Source organism: Artemia franciscana, unplaced genomic scaffold, assembly GCF_032884065.1.
Source record: "Artemia franciscana unplaced genomic scaffold, ASM3288406v1 Scaffold_979, whole genome shotgun sequence".
NCBI classification, from domain to species: Eukaryota; Metazoa; Arthropoda; class Branchiopoda; order Anostraca; family Artemiidae; genus Artemia; species Artemia franciscana.
In genome coordinates, this window is record NW_027069063.1 from 144374 (window position 1) to 159075 (window position 14702).

General features: G+C 34.2%; 1 protein-coding gene across 1 annotated transcript in view; it reads left to right on the forward strand.

Annotated features, from left to right (window-relative positions):
* Window positions 1-1729: 1729 nt before the first annotated feature.
* Window positions 1730-14702, forward strand: part of LOC136043776 (uncharacterized) — a gene marked incomplete at its 3' end in the record, with an annotated part of 43729 nt that continues 30756 nt past the window's right edge. The window contains exons 1-2 of the mRNA XM_065728692.1: window positions 1730-1802; window positions 12335-12442. Of these exons, the coding sequence (XP_065584764.1) occupies window positions 1730-1802; window positions 12335-12442 (181 nt within the window). The remainder of the gene's footprint in view (window positions 1803-12334; window positions 12443-14702) is intronic.

Consider the following 14702-nt stretch of genomic DNA (forward strand, 5'->3'; position numbering starts at 1 on the left):
ATTAAAAAAAAATCATTAAAAATCTCCACAGTTTGAAACCCTGAGAATTTAAATCAAGAATTTATGCCTATCAAATACAAAGATAACAAACACATAATTCTTTTTTTAAGGAGTATTTAAACTCATATACTTAGTCTGAAGCACATACCTACATGCATCTTTATTAGAGTTCCTGTTTTTCTGACATTTTGGTCTTTATTCGAATATTTTCGAAATGAATAGAAGAGGAAATACTAACGAAGTGCTTTAGACTGACCGGACTGGCCATTACACACGCTCACTGAAAAATTGAGGTAGACATCGACTGTGTAATAAATAAATATGGCGGGAGTGGAAATAGAGAAATAGACTTCTTACAAAAATTGTGATTTCTGTAATTTAAGCGAAATATCATGAGCTTTAAAAAGCGGAAAGATACGCTAAGTTGTTAGGAAAAGTAAAATTTCGATTAGTAGATTTTGAGATTTAGTCAAAGTTGATAACGTATATGAATGCACTATTTTTAAAAATAAACAGTGATTAGTCATTGCTTTATTGGCTATACTTAAAACCCTCGTTTGAAATTCCTTCTATGTATTTCTATCTCTTCGTTCTGTTTTTCTTGTTACACCCCTAAAAGAACTAGTATTTAACGTTTTATATATCTTCTCCACAATGCCTGTCTTTATCCGCATTTCCCACTCTTCATTACTATCATAGTTACTAAAAGATGCCACAAAGTTAGGCAACAAACTAAATGGTTTCACCTATGCAAATTGTCACAAAGATTGCATGACTCCAAAAGATGGTTCAAGATCCTTTTTTTACAACAAAAAGCTTAACTCACTCGTTATAGTGGTCAGAAGTGCAAAGGCGAAAAATTATGCAGAAAATATTAAATATTATTTTTTTTATGGATGGTGAATAGCTTTTTTATTTTTTTTTATAGTGGGGTGATTTTTATAATTTACTATTTTTTGTATCAATATTTGTATACCATTTTATTTTCAACTGATTTACTAGAACTTAAACCCTCGAAAGATTTTAGATTAAATTTACAACTATTTCCACTACCTACCTACAAAACAGGATTGTCAATGTTCCCTTTTAATTGCGGGTTTTTCATTGTTCGTAAAGTGTATTAAAGCGACCTATTATGCGCAACCCACCCTCCCTCAAAAAAATTCTGGATCCGGCCCTGGTCAATTCACTACTAACACTGAAGCTGCTAGATTAAACAATTCGTCCTATCGCTAGCAAGTGCAATTTACTGTAATCATTTAGGTGCGTCATAACTTTAGATCTTGACGGTGACGCCCCGGCACGTATAAACATTTTGCATGGTGACTTTCCGAAATTTTTGACACCACCGCTATTGTCCAGCATGACTTTGAAAATTATTTATATTTCAACCCCAATATTATCTACGCTATGATATATTCTCTTCCTTTGGTTAACCAAATGGAAAAATAATTTTAAATAAACCAAAACTCCAATTTATTCCTGATTATCGATGCCGTTTTAAAGAGTGTAGTAAATTAGAGATTTGCCCCATTAGCAAGTTCTGATTATTTAAGACTGGTTTTAACTAGGTTTGACAGATGAAGAATGATTCATTATTAAAAATGTTTAGATTTTTGAGAAAACACCTTGCAGAGGAATTTGATTAAACTAAAATGCAAGGATTCCTAAGAATGCCTTAAAAAATGATCTCATAATTTTCTGCTCTCGTTTTCTAAATACAGCATGAATGTATGGAAGTGTGGTGGAAGGCGGAAATTTCAATTTGGTCAAAACAAGGATATCCGAAATGGAGAGTCCTGGTAATTGATATTACTAGTCTAATGCTGTCCTAGGTGAAAAAACAGTGAAAATAAAAAAAAATTGATTTTCTCTACTTCATAAGAAAAAGTGGTAAAATTCTAGCTTATTGACTTCTTGCTATCTTAGAAAGTATTTAGGTTAGGGAAATGAAACTTTCAGGGATGAATCTACAGACTAAAATATGTCCTGGGAAGGTATTTTGAAACAAATACCTCCACTCTTTCTCCCTCTAGAAGGCCATGACCTTTGATGACCTTTAAAAATATGTGTGTTATAAAAGTGAAACCTTGCAAAATAGATCTTCTGCTTAATTGAAGTACAACAAAATTGTATTCAGCTTTATAACTTTGCTCATGTCCATTTTATAAGGTTTTAAAGATATGCAAATACATTTCCTAAATTTTGAAAAAAAAAACACTGATATGGCTCAAAATTCTACTCAAATAACAGGAATTGCATTTTTAGAACTAAAGGCAGAGAAAAGGCAACTAGTAAGTGAAAATTAAGGTAAAATGTTGTTTTGTCAAAAATTTCAATAGGTATAGACCTGTCATGTAGGCAAATTTCAGGGCCCTCTAGAGGGAGAGGGAGTAGAGGTGGGTACTTTAAAATACCTTCCTGGGAAATACTTTAGCCTGTAGACCCATCCCTGAAAGTTTCATTTTCCTAGCCTAAACCCTTTCCAGGATAGCAAGAAGTCAATTAACTAGAATTTTACCAAAACGGTTATAAGCCAAGAATTGGGGCTATTGAGAAGAAAATATGCAAAGAAAATCATTTGTACATCTTGATATGCAGAAAAGTCAGCTAGTAGCTAACTCATTTTGAAAGTACTTCCACTATACTTTTATCCCCAACCCCTAATTAAGGTTTATACTAACAGACTATTCAGTTAGCTAAGAAATAAACTTAGGCCTACCTCTATAGTCAGAATTGCATCTTTAATCCAAGTTTAATATGCATTTGTGTCAGAAATTCACTTTACTCCCTCCCCTATATATACCAGTTCAGGGTATTTATTTGCATAATAAGGTGGGGGTGTAAAGTTCAAACTTATCTCTATAGTCATAATTGCATCCTTAATCTAAATTTAGATTTCATTTTTGTCAGAAATAAACTTTACCCCCCCCCCCTAATCTACAAATATATACCCTGAATTTGTATATATAGGGGTGGGGGTAAAGTTAATTTCTGACATTAAGTAAAGTTTGGTAAAATTCATTAAACTTACATCTATAGTAGGAATTACACTTAATACAAATTTAACACTCATTTGTATCAGAAATGAACTTTACCCCTCCCCATGGTGTAGAAATATTTACCCTGAATTGGTATATATAGGGTGGCGTTGAAGTTTGTTTCTGATGCAAATGCATGTTAAATTTGAATTCAGGACACAATTCTGACTTTAGAGGTAGGTTTATTTCTTAGCTACCTGAATAGTCTGTTAATATAAACCTTATCCCAATGCCCCCCCCCCATAATTTTCAAATATATAGCCTAGGTCAAATTATATGAGTTAAGATTAATTGCAAAAAGCCTGCACACTATGACAAAACAAAATACAGCCTATGAACAAAGCTCAGGAACAAAATACAACTTTAAATAGTATAAATAAAAAAGAAGGAAAAAAAGAAACACACCAAGGTCCAACATTTTCAAACAGTTCGTGGTAACAAACTGTAGTAAGGAGCGACCCGGCTCAATAGTAACCAAAACTCTAAAAAATGGAATTTTGATACCAATAGCTACATCAAAAGAATCGCGTTTTAATGCTGATTTTAAATATATAAGTTTCATCAAGTTTAGTCTTACCCATCAAAAGTTACGAGCCTGAGAAAATTTGCCTTATTTTAGAAAATAGGGGGAAACGCCCCCTAAAAGTCATAGAATCTTAACGAAAATCACACCATCAGATTCAGCGTATCAGAGAACCCTACTGTAGAAGTTTCGAGCTCCTATCTACAAAAATGTGGAATTTTGCATTTTTTGCCAGAAGGCAGATCACGGATGCGTGTTTATTTGTTTTTTTGTTTTTTTGTTGTTTTTTTCCCCAGGGGTGATCGTATTGACCCAGTTGTCCTAGAATGTTGCAAGAGGGCTTATTCTAACGGAAATGAAAAGTTCTAGCTCCCTTTTTAAGTGACCAAAAAAACTGGAGGGCACCTAGGCCCCCTCCCACGCTAATTATTTTCCCAAAGTCAACGGATCAAAATTCTGAGATAGCCATTTTATTCAGCGTAGTCGAAAAACCTTATAACTATGTCTTTGGGGAAGAGTTACTCCCCCACAGTCCCCATGGGAGGGGCAACAAGTTACAAACTTTGACCTGTGCAGTAATGGTTATTGGGAAGTATACAGGCGTTTTCAGGAGGATTTTTTTGGTTTGGGGGAGGGTTGAGAAGAGGGGGATATGCTGGGGGAACTTTCCTTTGAGAATTTGTAATGGGAGAAGAAAATTTCCATGAAGGGAGAGCAGGATTTTCTAGCATTATTTAAAAAAAAAAACAATTAAAAAATAAAAGTGAAAAAGCTTTTCCAGCTGGAAGTAAGGAACAGCAATAAAACTTAAAACAAACAGAAATTATTACCCATATGAGGGGCTCACCTCCTTCTAATACCTTGCTCTTTATGCTAAAGTATTTTCGGTAATTTCAACTACTTATTCTACGGCTTTTGTGATTCAGGGGGTCATTCTTAATGAATTGGGATAAAATTTAAGCTTTAGTGTAAAGAGCGAGGTACTGACGATGGGGCGAATCCCCTCATATATGTAATAAAAACATGAGAATACAAAAGTTCTTTACGTAAGCTAATTTATAAGTTACGTAAATCTTTTACCAATAAAAAGATTCGTAAAAAATTAAAAGTTCTAGTTGCCTTTTTAATTAGCCAAAAAATTGGGGGGCAACTAGGCTTCATCCCCTGCTCTTTTTTTCTCAAAATCATTCGATCAAAATTATGAGAAAGCCATTGAGCCAAAAAAAAAATATGCAAATTTCGTTTTGATTATTCCTCTGCGGAGAGCCAAAATCAAAACATGCATTGATTCAAAAACGTTCAGAAATTAAATAAAAAAAAACAAGTTTTTTCAACTGAAAGTAAGGAGTGACATCAAAACTTAAAACGCACAGAAATTACTTCGTATATGAAAGAGGCTGCTTCCTCATCAACGCCCCGCTCTTTACGCTAAAGTTTTTTACTGTTTTAGAAAGAAGAATTGAGAGAAAGAGTCAAACTTTAGCGTAAACAGCGGGGCATTGATGAGGAAGCAGCCTCTTTCATATACGAAGTAATTTCTGTGCGTTTTAAGTTTTGATGTCACTCCTTACTTTCAGTTGAAAAAACTTGTTTTTTTTATTTAATATCCAACAAACACCAACCATAATAAAATTCAATTCCTAAAACCCATAACTAGCTATCCCTTCAAACATGGTTCCCATGTTTAATCCCTAAACAAAAAAATTTCACACCTGTTTACTAACACATGCATTCCTCTCAGCCATCCACCTCAGTTAACCAGCATTCACTCCCAATCACTTGTCCATAACTTTCATTCCTCAACTCAGACAGCTCTTCACACTTGGACAAGAAAATGAATTAAATTCTCATTCACACATCCATGCATAGGGCAAGAGTAGGGGCCAGCTGATAGCCTAACCTTTCAAAAATTACATTCTCTTACCAAAATCCAAGCTATCCTCTCTTACTAACAATGAATAACAATTCCCCATAAGTTGAATCAGTGCTTCAAAATTCCAAAAATAGAAAAACAGATGAGAAAAATGTAATTTGGGCTATATATTTGCACATTACAGGGAGTTGAGGGCAAAATATAGTAGAAGCATCTTTAAAATGTGTCAACTATATTTTTTTTACATCTTTTGAAGTAAGAATTCTTTTCTTAACATGTTTCCTTCCAATAGACCTAATCATAGGGTTATACCAAACAAAGTCCTGTGGGAATAATAATTTGAAGAAGGGATCTAACCCCAGGAATGATTTCATTGTCTATTAGCAATGTGCATTAGAATCCAGATTTTAGCTGGATTCTAATGCACAGTTTGAATTTTTAAATCATTAAAATAGTCATTAGTTCAATTTTTAGTTTCTTTTTTATAAAATTTCAGTTTAAAGGCTTCTTGCTATCTTGGAAAGTAACCTATGTGAGCTAGATGAAAGACTCTTTCAGGAATGAATTCAAGGCTAAAAATATGCTCTGGAGTAGCAATGAAAACTTTTATATCCCTTTTCCTATTTGTAGGGCATAGAAGACTGCACACATGACAGGTCTGTACCTGTTAGAATTTTATTAAAAGATATTTTGCCTTAATATTGAGTTTTCAATCTCTTTTCCTTTATTTCTAGCTTATGCAAGTTGAATTCTGTTTATTTTTGCAGACTTTTAAGTCATGTCAAGCTTTTTTTAACTCATTTAAAGAATTTGATTTACAGATCATTTAAAACCTGATAAATTTGAATTGAGCAAAATTACAAGTCTCAATAGTTCAAAGGTCAGGTAACATTGGTATCTGTGGGCTATTCTGAAGGAAACACTCTTATAGAAAAAGAGTATTATGCTTACCATTTACTTCCCCAATTGTAACTCTTTTCATACATAGTGGCTGTTACCATAACAATTATACCCTAAATATAGCCCTAGGCTAAATACAGAAGTTTAATGTGTTCATTTGGCATAATAAACCCACAATTGGTGAGAAATAAGAAAAAAGAATTATTATTTTTGGGTCTTGATTCCCCTCTTGTTGTCCCATTGCTGGTTGGAAAAAAATCTCTTTTTGTATATTGTTGGGTGAGGTGTCTGCTGTGGCATGGTGAGTAATTAATGTTATGTCTATTATATTTTTTTCCTCTTTCTTCTTTGTCATTTCTTTCTTGGTAAATAATGCACGTTTAGGTTGTTTATAAAAATAGTTCTGCTTTTTAGTCTTTAAAACAAAATTTCAGAGGTCACAAATAAATTCTGCTGATTTTTTTTTCATGGCATGTTGTGTAATCATTGGACTTTCTTTGCCTCTTTCTGCATGCCCTGTAAGCAAGGCTGTATCCAGGGTGGGGGTTAGGGGGTTTGACCCTCCTGAAATTTTTGCCCAGCTTGTAAAAATGTAACAAAAATGAATATAAACAAACTTTTGATCAGTTTTTTATTGTAAGTCCCTCCCTTCCCGAATAAAATCCTGGATGCGCCCTTACCTATAACTTTCAAGCTGATTGGCAAAAGAAAATTTTGGACTTTTCTGTTGCAAATTGATACAACCATAAACTACGCTTTTTTTAAATGCCTCTCAAAATTAAACATTGCCATTTATGATTGAATTAATAGCTATTTCTTTAATAATTATAAATAATGGACATATATTTATGTTGGATTTGAAAATAGTTGGAGCTTACAAGGGCTTTACAACGACCTTGGGCCATTCGGAAACCGAGCAGTGCAAGGGTATCAAAGCCCAACAGTTCCCTGCAAAATAAGATTTCAAGTTTGATTTACCTGTACCAATTAGTGATGTCAATTAATTTAAATGATGTGTAATTTTTTCCGAAACTCACCATTGTGAGTTTTCAGAGTTACTGAGAATTCAATCTCAGTAACTCTGAGCCCACAACTTCTTGTTATGCACAGGTCATATTTTGAATTTAGGCAAAGATACATGTTGTCAAATACATTTCCAAAAGTCATATTTTTTTTTACTTTCTCAGCAAGTTATTACTAAATTAAGTATTATTGTGAGTAAAAGAAAATTTTGCTTTGTTTCAAATGAACTCCAAGACCTATAATCATTGTCAAAGAGGTCTCCTCTTATCTATGACTTTAGATATTCATTAAAAAATGTGATGAAATATTTGTAAATACTTCTTTTTTACTATTCTTAACCCCTAGAGACCATAATTGGCAAAATGAGCTTGTCTCTCTGCCAAATATTTGTATATTTACAATGTGATGTATATATGAAGAAAAAATAGATGAATCTGAACAAAAAAAAAAGCCTCAGTTGGTTAATTAGCCTATTAACTAAAGGGTATCTAAACAAGAACATGAATTCGAATATGCTGTAATCCAAATTTACTACACATTTGCACATTCACATTACGAACTTTAACCTAGAAAACAAAAGCACAGTATCAAAACATAACCTCAATCATCAATGGTAATCAAATCATGAACAGTGGTAATTATTATGCAAAAACAATGTAAACAAATAAAGATAATGGGCTTTTCAAATCCAGCATTCTTTTTAGATACCCTTTAGAAACACAAACTGAAAAAAAACAATTGGAAAAAGTCAAGAAATGAAGGGATAGCATAGAAATATTCTATGCTAATAGAGGTTATAGCACTCTTCATAGTACTTGGCCCAGTTGGAGCTAGAAACCTCACTTGTTTCCAACAAAAATTTAGTGCCATGGTGTAACTATCTCAAAACCCTCAAATAATGACTTTACTTACTTACTTAACTCCCATTCAGCCCAGTTGGCTCATTTGGGACTTCTCCTCTAATGACACCATAACACTATTTTCGGTATGCCCCTTTCTTTGTTGCAGTCCTTAGCAGTACAGGGGGGGTCAGAAAAATTTTCCCTCCAGCGCTTGGGAGGTCATTCCCTTGGGAAGAGGCATTTATTCTTCCTTCAAATGCTATTTTAGGTAGTTGGGCTGGGGAAATATGCTGAACGTGCCCTAACCATCGAAGCTTGTGGAGTTTGATGGTCTGCATGATGGTTTGATGGTAATTTAAAGAGTAAAGTTCATTTCATACTTGGTCAATGGAAGTGAAGCCACTGAGCTTTTGGAGCAATTTAGTTTCAAATGCTGCCAATCAGTGCTTGTCATTGGCTTTTAGAATCCATGTTTCTAATTTGATACTTGGTCAATGTAAGTGATGCCACTGAGCTTTTGGAGCGATTTAGTTTCAAATGCTGCCAATCAGTGCTTGTCATTGGCTTTTAGAGTCCATGTCTCTGCTCCATACTTTGCAATCTTGAGAGTTGCATCTTCAGTTACAAGGGGAGGTATTTATTTTTCCAATGTCATCTCCAATGTTTTTTCAATGTCATTTCCAAGGTCATCCCCTTGGGCAAGAGGCATTTATTCTTCCTTCAAAGGCTATTTTAGACAGTTGGGCTGGGGAAATATGCTGAACGTGTCCTGACCATCAAAGCTTTTCATTTCATTGATTCCAATTACAAGCACTGACCAATTTGTGGATGCCAGCAAACTTCCTAGGTACCCAGCAACCCATTTGATTTCCTTGCCCTGAGTAGTGACTTTTGTGAGGGAGGGATCAGTCTCTGCATGCCGTAATACTCTCATTACTTTGGTCTTGCTGGCGTTTCTCTTCGTTCTAAAGGAACTAGCTGCATCTTCAACATAGTTTGCACTGCCTTGGAGGTCCTCTGTTTTTGTTTTCAGATGATTAATGTCATCAGCATATGCAAGTAGGTCAAAAGCTATCTTCCCAAGATTATTCCTGTGTTATCATGGACAAGTGAATAATGAGAAAGTGATTCCTCATTAAGTCCTTCACTATTCTGCGCCATGCTTCTTGCCTTCTCATACAACCTCCTTGGGATATTGATAATATCAAAGGGAATTCATTTGTGAGCCAAGATATACTAGAGACCATTTCGCCAGATAAGGTCAAAGTCTTGCTTAAAGTTGATGAACAGCTATTATACTTCTTTACCAAATTCCAAATATTGTTTCATGATTTGTTTGATGACAAACATTTAATCTATAGTGGATCTGTTCTGACGGAATCCAACTTTATTCTCAGGTGTAACATGTCTTGTGTGGTCTAGGAGTATTTTCATGAGGATTTAAGAAGGCTGGCAAGTAAGTGATATGGGTCTGTAGTGGTTGCAATTGCTTTTGAATCCTTTCTAGTGTTAGGGGAGTATGACAGATGTTGACCAGAACTCAGGGTAGTATTTAATATGCCAAACAGCTGCTGCTATTTGATACTGCAGATCAATGACAATGCCAGATTCTACTTTGAGCAATTCTGCTTGTATATTGTCTATCCTGGGTGCTTTATTGGATTTGAGGGATTACACAGTGGCTTCTACCTCTGACCTTAAGGTGGTAGGGGTGGTTCCTCATTTATTTTGTGCTGAAAATTTCTGAAGTAGTCCAAGATCTGGGTTTACTGTGTGTCTTTAAGTGCCCAGCGGGTTTTGATCTCGATTTTGCGTTTGGGTTGCTTTAATCTATCCTTGCTTTATTCATCTTGTTTGTTTCTGAGAGTTCGTTTCTTGTTGCTCTTCTCAATGATCTCCTGGGTAATCTGTGGCTTGCCTCTGGCAGATTCATGACTAAGTACGAGCTTGGCTCTGTGACATATAGCCGTCACATGCTGATCAATGTCAGTTGGACTAAATAGGTCAGGTGTTTCTTGCATGATCTTTGATAGTCTTTCGTTTAGTTGTTCTGTATACTCTTGTTTTGTCTTCTGGTCCTTCAGGGTTCCCGCTTTGATTTGACAATGGCGACGAATTGATGACATAAGGAGTATGTGATCAATGTGGAAATCTCCCCCAGAGAAAGTCACTGTGTCTGTGAACAATGATTTCAACAAGTTAGATAGCAACCATTTTGACAATCCTTCCATAAGGGGACCACCATATGACTTTCCTCTTTTGCTGATGTTTGCCCTCTAACCATAATCTGGCTTAAAACATTCTCAAAATGCTCTTCCTATCTCTCCTTAATTCTTTCCTTATCCACTAATTGTAGCCCCATTAACTGAGACAAGTCCATATTGGCTTCCTGTACTCAATTATAATTCTCAATTTTGAGGGACTTCAGAAAAATTTGTCCTTGAGGGACTCCAGAAAATATGTCCTTGAGGGACTCCATCAAATCAAAAGCAGGAAATATCAAAAGCAGATTGCGAGTGATAAATATGGATGATAAACTTAACATGCTGAAGAGTTTGCACTGCCCAAGGGCCAAACCTTGAGAAAAAATTGATTACAGTCCTAGCCTCCACATAAATCTAAAAAAAAAGTTGTGTCGATTGAAATGGTACTGAAAACAATGGAGGCCACTTCATTTAACCTTCTCTTCCCTTTGGTCTCACACCGCATGTTGAAAACCCCCTCGTTTGTTTTAAGGATATTGAACATTAACTTTTAATAGGCCACAATCTGCATATAAAATATCAGCCCTGCCACACCTTTCAAGGTCTCAAGAGCACGCTGAAGATCAAATTTGGAAAGATACTCATTCATACCCTTCGTCGCTACTTTTTATTTTTTTTCGATTGTTTCTTTCTTCGGATGTGTAGCCTTTTGCATACTTCCCAAGTGTTCTTCTTGAAAATTTATGTTAGCTTCCGTTTTCTCTATAGGCTAATTTTACTTAAACCTGTTCCTCGTTGGTTATTCTTGGGACGGTGGAAGAATAGATTTCGCTTCCTGAAGTAGACACGGTACATCTAACTACGTAGAGTAACTTTTCGCAATTCTTTTCGTCGTTCTTCATACAGTTCATGCATCTGAGGACTGAATTATTGGAATCAAGGTAACGTCTTCTTGAATTTATTATGCAGCATCGGCTTTCGACCGCAGAAAACGACCTGATCTGCGATATAAGGTATTATAACCGTTCATTCGTCGCCCTTTTCGTGTTTTCGATTTTTCCTTTCTCTTATCATTATTTACCAATCGTGGATCTTTTTTTTGTTTTGGAATTGAATTTCAGTGCATCGTTGAAGCAACTTCTCTGAAATACCAAAAGTCCCGAGAAAGAACTTTTTGCATATATTTTATTCACCGGTTGGTTAGGGGGGATAGTGTAAATCACTATAAAATTTCTATTGGAAGTTTCAGGCGTACCAACTGTGCTTTCTTTTTAAGAAGTCTACGACAAAGCCTCGTAATGTATTGGCAATTTATATATGCTCCCTTTGCCCCCTTGTCTTGCAAATGAATGTGCGAGAAGGTGTATCTGAACTTTCCACCATTTTCTTCTTAATTTATTGAAGAATTATTTTTTTCCGTCCAATCAAGTTGAGGAGTGATAATAACATACTACTGTAGCAAGCTCTTATCATTCCTCAACTTAGTAGGGCAGGGCAAGAATCACTCCTTCGTGAAATGAGAAAAAAAACAAGTTTTTTCAACTGAAAGTAAGGAGTGACATTAAAACTTAAAACGAAAAGAAATTATTCCGTATATGAAAGGGCCTGTCCCCTCCTCAACGTCCCGCTCTTTACGCTAAAGTTTGACTCTTTGTCACAGTTCTACTTTTTAAAACAATAAAACTTTAGCGTAAACAGCGGGACGTTGAGGAGGGGATAATCTTTGTCACATTTGTCAGATATGCCTGACACAAGAGTTGAAAAAAAAACTAGATGGCATTTCCACTCAAAACGGATGCAAGGTGTTGGTATGTACTCAAAGATACGCCCTGTAAAAAAAAATTTTTTTGTTGCCTCTTGTCTTCTTCCTCTATAGTTGGAATTGCCGAAACTACGTTATTTGAAGTTTATATTTCTTTATGCTTTAGGTAACACATCAAGATCTGGAAGAGTTGTCAAACGTTCTCAAAGGTCAGAAGATTTTTACTATGGGGATGAAGATGAAGGATTGAAAAATCTTCGAGCATCAGCAGCTGGTATTTCCACAATTTTATCTCTGTTTCGGATATTTTCACAAGGGCTTCGTCAACATCTAATGTAAAAGTAATCATGGCTGCAGCTATAGCTGCAACCTACTACACATTGAATCATGGCCCATATTGACAAAAAAAAATAAAAGTGCTTTAAAAAACTGGATTGTATGTCATTTGAATTTGAACCACCAATCGTAATTCTGATTTCGATCAATCTTAATGGTAGTAATGTATCGTGAAAAGAAGTTTATGGGGACTTCGAAATATAGGAAAGATATTTGAAAGGAAGTTGCAATGTCTAGTGCCTTTCGTAATTAGCAAATGATAATATTGCAGAGTCTATATTTTGTACTTGATAATGTTGTACTTGACGGATATTCTATTTTGTAATAGTTACCCTATTAAATACATTGATAAAATAATAAAAAATGGACGCATTAAACATAACAATAGGGTTATTGGAGTTTCACAGTGTACAAAATTAAATCTGCCGAAAAGTTTCATTTCTTTCCCTTATGTACCTATTTCGGGTGAGATACGTAAACGAATTTTTCGTAAACGTATCATTGATACATCTTTCCAATCAGTGAGACCATTAGGTAGTTTCCTTAATTCTGGGAAGGATTTAACCTGGGGGATTTAGTTAGTGCGGTGTATAAAATTCCTTATCTTTCATCCCGAACATTTTATACAATTTGATGAGGCCACAGCTATTTCTAGTGATAAGGGTTTTTCTCTGCGGGTAAGGGAGACTACAGAAATTAAAAAAACTTATGTTTGCTAATCTTTCAATAAATAGGGACAGGGGAAATTTAAATATTGATCCAATTTATGATTGTCTTTTGAAAAATGAACCAATAGTCAATAAGGGAATTAAAATTTTACATAATCACGATGGGACAAGATTACCTGCTGGACCAAAAAGAGTTGCTTCAACATTAGCTAACAAGAGGATTATTTTGCAACAGAATAGTTAACTTAATTTCAATTTTTCCTCAGATGCTTTGATGTTCTCATTGAAGTAACTCTAATACCTTGTTTTCCCAACGTCGATCAGTAGCGACAATTGTATTCATTTTTATTGGTGGTGGTTTTATTTGTTTTTAGTTTAGTCTTTTTTCTTTTTATCCTGTGCTGAGGACGCCTAGTTTGCATACAGGCGAAATATCCGCGTTGTTTTAGTCTTTCATCTCTATTTTCTCTATTAGCTGCAATCTCGTTGGATTTTTTTTTATTTAGTTTTATCCCTCTTTGTTGTTTGATATATATATATATATATATATATATATATATATATATATATATATATATATATATATATATATATTTATATATATATATATATATATATATATATATATATATATATATATATATATATATATATATATATATATATATATGTATATATATATATATATATATATGTATATATATTATTTTTTTATTTTCAAGTCACGAGGTATTAAACAAGCAATTTAAATGAAGTTAAAAAATTCTGGCGTGAATTCAATTCCTCCTTCCTGTTAATGCATCAAAGAATCTTCTATTTGATTGGATTTGTTTTCTTTTGGGACTTGTTGCGACTTTAGTCGTCATATTTTTGCTTGAATTGTGTTGTTGTATAATTCAGTTGCATATTCAGTTTCAGCTTTACTCGTTTCAAGATTTATTTATTTATTTGTATGTATTTTTGCTATGATTGCTTGTGTAATTCCTGTTCGTTTTTTGTTTCATTTATTCTTTGATAGTAATTTCTGGTCGTTTCGAGTTTGAACTATTGTAGGTCTCTGTTTCTTCTAAGCTTGAGTTTAATATGGCCCTCTTTTTTTGGAAAGTTTTTTTTTAAAATTAATTTTCTTTTGTTTTCGATTGCCAAAGTGTCAAGTTTTTCAAAAATCACTATTTCAAAATAGTGTTTTCCAAAGTAAATTCTGAAATATCGCTGTAAGTGTCTGGAAACGGATTAGCAAGAACTAATAAAATTAAAATGAATATTTGATATAAAATGATATTAATTAGTGAAAGCTCATCAGCCAAAGATTTTATTTCACTGCAATTTTCATTCAATGTTGCAACAAGTACAAAAGAAAATATTCGTAATATAATTATCTTTAGTAAAAAGCCAAATACGCAGTAGACATTGTGCTTTTACCGTTACGGAAACGGGCAGTAGCCAAACATCTTTTTTTTTGTGAAAACTATAGGTGTCATGGACAATCTTGGAAAGAGCTAATAAAATTAAACTAAATATCCATGATTT